This window comes from Athene cunicularia (genome assembly GCF_003259725.1).
Source record: "Athene cunicularia isolate RWA chromosome 8 unlocalized genomic scaffold, athCun1 chr8_part1, whole genome shotgun sequence".
Classification (NCBI taxonomy): domain Eukaryota; kingdom Metazoa; phylum Chordata; class Aves; order Strigiformes; family Strigidae; genus Athene; species Athene cunicularia.
In genome coordinates this window covers 7,380,202-7,386,702 of record NW_020799109.1, presented here as the reverse complement: position 1 = coordinate 7,386,702, position 6,501 = coordinate 7,380,202, and the positions used below count along the sequence as shown (strand labels likewise).

Genomic DNA, 6,501 nt, shown 5'->3' with positions numbered 1-6,501 from the left:
CGGCTCGTCCTTCTCTTCCCTGCTCGGCCCGGACTAGAGGCGGCGGTGTGGGATGAAAGGGGGGATCCCGAGCGGGACTTGGATGCACACTGCTACGGAAGAACTTTTCCTCGGAGCTGTTGCTGCTAAGTCTCAGATCCCGACTGTGAACAGGGTGGGTTGTCTTCTTCTTCAAAGATCTCAGGTCTGAGTGAGTCTCCGGTGTACGTGTATATATGTTACCTATAACATATATAATATATTGCATAGCTATTAATCTATTACCCCCCGAAAGTGGCCAAAGTCTTTAATAGGAGTTACTCTATATGTGGAAGCAAAGAAATCTTCTTTCAAGTGGAGCTGCAGTTTTGTTGAATAATGACGTGTGAGTTAGGGGCGGGCTCTTGGCAAGGAGGTTTGTTACGAGTATTTACTACAAGGTCTACTCCAGAAGATTAACCATCCCAATCCTTCTGTCAGTCTCCGATGCCATGCCTGGTTAAAAAAAAAAAAAAAAAATCTCATCTTTTTTCCGATCGTCAGTCACCCTAAAGAATGGCCGAGCCTTCTGGGAACGAGCTGGCGTCCGCGGCTGCCAAGGGGGACCTAGTGCAACTTACTAATTTGTTGCAAAAGAATGTAAACGTCAATGCACAAAATGGATTTGGGAGGACTGCGCTGCAGGTTGGTATCCAGAGAGGGAGAAAATATTTCATCACTGGTACCTACGTGACCCGGGTTTCCAAAAAAGACAACGTTTTAAACAGGCTGGTGGATGAAATTCGAGTGGTTTTTCAAACTCGTTGGATGCCATATTTTATAACTTTAGTGGCTCCAACTCCCTAAAATGACGTACTTGAAATAAAAGTGGTCAAAACCATTATTTCAATCGGGGATCACCCTCAATGTCAAACGGGCTACGAGTTTGCTGATATTTTGTAACTTCGTGGGGAGGAGGCAAGGAATGAAAGAGCTGAGATGAAAAGAAATCAGCTTAGGTGAGCAGGATTTCATAGCAGGTCTGTAAACACAAATGTGCTGTTCTCTGAAGCTTAGGATTTATCCTTTTTTTCTCTCTCTCTTTTTTTTTTTTTTTTTTTTTTTTTCTTCCGTGCAATATGCTTTTAAAGCGGGACTTGTCTCGGTTCTGGGGGCTGCTGTAGATGGTACTTTTCCTTTATATTCTGTCTGTGAGGAATGACCTTTCTCATTCGAAGCATGCTGCTCACAACCGAGGACCTTCGATGCACATTAAGAGTTAGTCCTTCGAGTTAGGGTTCCAGCTGAATCACTTGCTTTTTCATTCATAATTAAGGCTTAAAAATTTGCTTTTTTAGATCGGCTATCAGAGCACTAGTTCCAGCTATTTCCTTTCTAATCGTATAGGGTGCTATGTCCTAATTTTTAAGTGTGTGGCTGTGCAGGCGGGAGTTGGAACTCTTCCAACTGCTAACTATTGGAGCTGGTGAAAGATTTTGCTTTTAATAATATCAGATAATGATGGTGAAAAGGTTAGAATACCTACCAAATAGTGAAAGAAGTGATTTATAAATCCAGAGGAAAAAAAAAAAAAGAGTGTGATTATCTGTACTTAAGGTGTAAGTAATGAAATGTGGAAGTGGAGCTATAGGTCTTTTTAATTTCACACACTAGAAAAATCGTTTGTTAACTTCTCCTCCCCGCCCCCCCCCCCCTCAAACAGTGATAATAATTTCTAAAATTGTTTTTTTTAAGCAGCATAGAGCTTGTGAATGTACCCAAGATATTTACAGCTTTTTGGCTTAACTTCAAAATGTTAGAGCTGGAAAAAAAACCCACCTCTTGCTGAAAAAGCAGGAATGACCCTTTTTTGACAATTTCGCTGAAGCTGGAGATCTCTGAGCTCCTCTCTGTCCTGTTAGCACCTAAATAGGGCATCGCATGGCAGTGCAGGCACTTGCAGCAACTTTTAAGAGAGTGAAAGGATTTAAATTAAAAACTTACACAAACTAACTTCTTTAAGAAAGCAGGAAACATTTAGCTAGCTGGTTTATCATTGGGGTGAGGGCTGGAAACCGTTTTATCCTACAGTAATGTTTGTTGGTTTGTTGTTTGTTTTTTTTCTTAAAAAAAAAAGCAGCTAACTGTCCGTATCCTGAATTAAGGCATATTTTACACAATGACATAGCACCGGGCTATATTAAACACGCATCCGTGTCCTAACAATCGCTGCCTAATCATAACTGAGTTAATGAACCACAACAAAAATCAAAACAGGAGTATCTGTAGACTTATTTTCAATATGTATCATCCCGAAATGTGCTGTGGGTGCATGACCACGCTCGAAAGAGCTCTCTGTCAGTGCACTCTCCACAACCGAGGTAATCTCTCCATAATCTTTCTCTCAATTAAAATAGAGAGAATGCTCCTATATTAATACCAATGAATTTATATTTTTCCTCTGCATTTATGTTTAATTAAACAACTGCTCAGCTTGTCTTGCTCTGTACTTTTTATTTCTGATGAAGTGTACCTCTGCAGGCCTCAAGTACATGTCCTGCCCTTTTGCTCTTCGTCAGACTTATTCAATTAATGCTTTCTCCTTCTTTGCCTCTCTCCCCCCAAGTGAAACTTAGCAAAATAAAGAGCATTTGCTCTACAGTTGTAGCCCACGTCCCAACAGCATCACCTTTTATATGGTTTTTCTCCCCCCTGCATCTTTAACTGAAGCTTTCAGTCCCCTAGCCTGAACACAGAAAACTCCCACTTAAACCAAATACATGTTTTGAATTCACAAATAATACAGCCTGTGCTCTCAAAAAGAGATCAAAATGTCCAGATTTTACTAAAGAAAGAGAGATCACAATGCTCTTGTTTTCTTTTACATCGCTTCCATCTCTAGTCAGAAGTGAAAGAAATGGCACATGCGGAGCTGGAAGCCTTGGGGCACAGAGAAATCTCTTTCCCTGAATCCCAGCCTGTCTTATCTGCACTTTTGCTCTTGTCTGTAGATATAATACAATGGGCTGCTTTACAATCCAAACGCTGAAGTAATTATATTTATTATAGCTTGTTTTTCTTAAAAAGCCTAATATATATTTTTCACCAGGAGAGTTTTTTCAGCAAATCCCTTGTAGAAATTGTACATTATGCTGAATCTAATGTATTGTAATGCTCCTTTATGCATATAAATTTTGTAATCAAGATTTTCAAATCAATATGTGGACGTTTCTAAGGGAAAAAAAAAAAAAAGATTTTTTTTTTTTCGAATTTGACACTTACAATGAGATTAGTTACAAGGACAGGAAAACATTGCCTATAGGCAGGAGATTACACATTACCATGCTAATTTTTTAAAAATCTTTGTGTGAAAAAAAATTTAGGCATTTAGGGGAAATCGGTGCAAGCTGTTAAGTCCCAAATAAGAGAGATTTGCGTTCTAATTATGATAGTTTTATGACGCAATCGAGAAAACTCAAAGAAGCTTTTTTTCCCCGAACAGTCAGAAAATCTAATTATTGTTGTTGATTTTTTTTTTTTTTTAAAGGGGATGTTATTAACAACAGCTTATAGCCACAGTTTACTTATAGTGAAATTCTGAAAGTATGATATAATATAATTGTTTTAGAAGAAAACTTCTGGAACTTTGAAACATTCCTTTTAACTTCTCCTTTTTGGGTGACATAATGAAACACAAATATTGGGGAGAAAAATTTCTTCTATCATTTATTTTTCTTAGCAGACAGAGCTATGGTACAGTCCAAATATTTGTTTTATGATAATGCACAGACAATGTAAACACCTAAAAGCTTATAAAAACACATTCTACATTTGCTGTTGCTGAGGTAAAATATCTGCTCCTCAGAGACCCTATATTTGATGTTTAAAGAGATTAAACAGTAATGCAAAGGTGTCTCAATACTTTGGCAAATAAAACCTAACCATACTTAATTTTCGTATGTTAAGAAACTGAGATAACCCAGGCTAAAAAAAAAAAAAAAAGTTGTATCCCCATTCTACACCACCTATTTCAGACATGAATCTCTCTGAGACAGAAAGCTGTTATCACAGAAATGATAACAGCTTTCACAATTGCACCGAGTTTAGTAAAAAATATGTTTAAAAAAAAAGATGTTCTGGTGTATCATTGGTTTTGCAGGGGGGCTCTTCTCTCTGTTTCAAGTGAGGACTGAGCCGTGACAAAACCCAGAGATAAGAACTGAGGATCTAAGCCCAGTGCTGGAGCAAACACCCCCGCGGTATTCAACTCTTCTTTTTCTTTCTTAGGTAATGAAACTTGGGAACCCCGAAATTGCCAGGAGGTTGCTCATTAGCGGTGCAAACCCCAACCTGAAAGACAGTACTGGCTTCGCTGTAATTCATGATGTAGCCAGAGAGGGTTTTCTGGACACTTTGCAGACTCTGCTGGAGTTTAAAGCTGATGTTAACATTGAGGATAACGAGGGCAACCTGCCCTTGCACTTGGCCGCCCGGGAGGGGCATGTGCGGGTGGTGGAGCTGCTGCTGGAGCGCGCAGAGTGCAAGGTGGGCCACCAGAACAAGCGGGGGGCCACCGCCTACGACCTGGCCAAGCTCTACAAGAGATCCGCCGTGGTGAAGCTCTTGGAGGACAGCAGCTTCTTCCCTGCAGCCATGAATTAAACCCAATGCGGACGCGCTCTCCTTTGGACACTAAGGCTTTCAGCCGTCTTTTTTTTTTTTTTTTTTTTTTTTTTTTTTTTTTCCCCTCCTCCTTTTTAATAACATTTGTTGCTACTTTACTTCTATTATTTTTCTTAAATAGCTGATAGCATAAGTCTCCAGAAATTCTAGAGGTGGGTTTTTAGATAATGGAAATGTTTTAAATCCACGCTCCCAGCAATTTCTTACACCTGCCATTTACAAAGCACTCATAGACTCAGCCGTGTATATGTTGGTCGCTCATAATTAGCTTTCCAATACCAAGTTTTGCAATTTATTTTAGGTCATTTGTATTAAGTCACTCATACAAGAGCTACATATTCACATGCTTAACGTTACTGGACTTTTAGGAAAAGGAAATAGCTTGCTGTGATGTCTCCCACCTCTCAACGCATCCCCCACCCCACCCCCGGTCAGGCTTTTTGAAGTCCTGTTTTGGGTTAAAAGAGCCTTTTAAGGGGTAACCTGCAACTCCTCGCTCAGGCAGAGCTTGGAGTCAAAGGCTGCTTGGCCTGAGGACAGCGGATGGCGCTTAGAGGCTTTGGGAAATAGCTGCATTTTGACATAACAAGAGCTTGTAGAAGTAGGTCACTTACTTTCTAAATGTAGATGACACTTTTCCCCTTTGTGTATTTAAACTTTCACCAAGCTGGTTTTGTATTTAGTTACCAGAAACAGTGTAAGTGGTGTTTTTTTGATTGCCAGAGGTTTTAAACAGCTCAGCTCAGTAGTTCGTGTTTACTGTGCACTGAACAAGACGGTTTTTCTAGTTTCAAAACAAGCAGCAGAGAACCATTGTCATAGGCAAGAGGACACGAAGGCTGCAATACAAGTTTTCTGGTCGCTTTGTAAGCTGAGTGCAGTTTAGATGCTCTTTAAGAAATATTTGCTTTCCACCAACTCTTCTGTTTTGCCTGGAAAGAAACTATTTTAATGATAGATGCATCTCACAAAGCAGGAATATCTGAATACAGTGACATGTAGGAATGATATTGGGGAAGTTATGTTATCGCTTGTACATAAAAAGCATTTAACTATTGAAAATTTTCCATTGCAATACAACTGAGAGTATTCATAGTATTCAGCAGACTCAAACTCATTTACCTCTCCAGCTACAACAGGAGCTAACGACGCTCAACACCGTATCAGAAAGAGCTTAGTGTGAAACTTTTAACATTTGCACAGGATCTAGTTGTTGGACAGATGGACACTTTAAAGTGCTTTATTTTGAAGCGTCTAAATTTTAATTGCGCAAAATAGCATGTTTTAAATCAATACAAAATGAACAGTACTTAAAATAGCACTTAAAAGAGGAGGGGGTGTACATTAGTTTAGATTTTAACTCTTAAAAAAATATTTTAGCCCCACAAAATCAGTTACTACCGTTCCGAAGTAAAAAGTAATTTGCTGAGTCTGTCTGTTACGTTTACTATAAGCTCTGTCACACTGCTGTGTTTTCTGATTAAAAACCTCTGTGAAATATGAAGTTTTGCGCGCTTTTGTCATCATTTTTTGTTCACGAGGGATTAGAGATTATTAATCCAAGCAGTACGGCACATAGGATGCATGACTGGGAAAATAACCCGCAAAATACCCGGTATAAAGAGCACTTAAACCCATCCCAAATATTAAAACCGAGCAACGTAATCCGCAGGTCCCCGAGGTGAAGTGACCCAAAGCACTCTCTGTTGCTATCCGTCTTCCTTTCCTCGTGTCCTGGAGGATGCTCCGAGCCTTTTCCTTCTCCACACCTAGTGCCCTGCCAAAGCAGGAATCCTCTTCCAAAACAGGAGTCCCCGCTACCACCAGGATTTCTCCCATTCGCTGCTACACCAGAGGTGA

General features: G+C 39.7%; 1 protein-coding gene across 2 annotated transcripts; it reads left to right on the top strand.

The window, feature by feature from the left end:
• Positions 1 to 6: 6 nt before the first annotated feature.
• Positions 7 to 6,141, top strand: CDKN2C (cyclin dependent kinase inhibitor 2C). Of its 2 annotated transcripts, XM_026854454.1 has the most exons (3): positions 7 to 154; positions 523 to 663; positions 4,246 to 6,141. In XM_026854454.1, the coding sequence occupies exons 2-3, from the start codon at positions 535 to 537 to the stop codon at positions 4,618 to 4,620; spliced, it is 504 nt and encodes a 167-aa protein (XP_026710255.1). In that variant the 5' UTR covers positions 7 to 154; positions 523 to 534; the 3' UTR covers positions 4,621 to 6,141. The 2 variants fall into 2 exon arrangements, with proteins under 2 accessions (XP_026710255.1, XP_026710256.1); XM_026854455.1 differs by lacking the exon at positions 523 to 663.
• Positions 6,142 to 6,501: the final 360 nt, after the last annotated feature.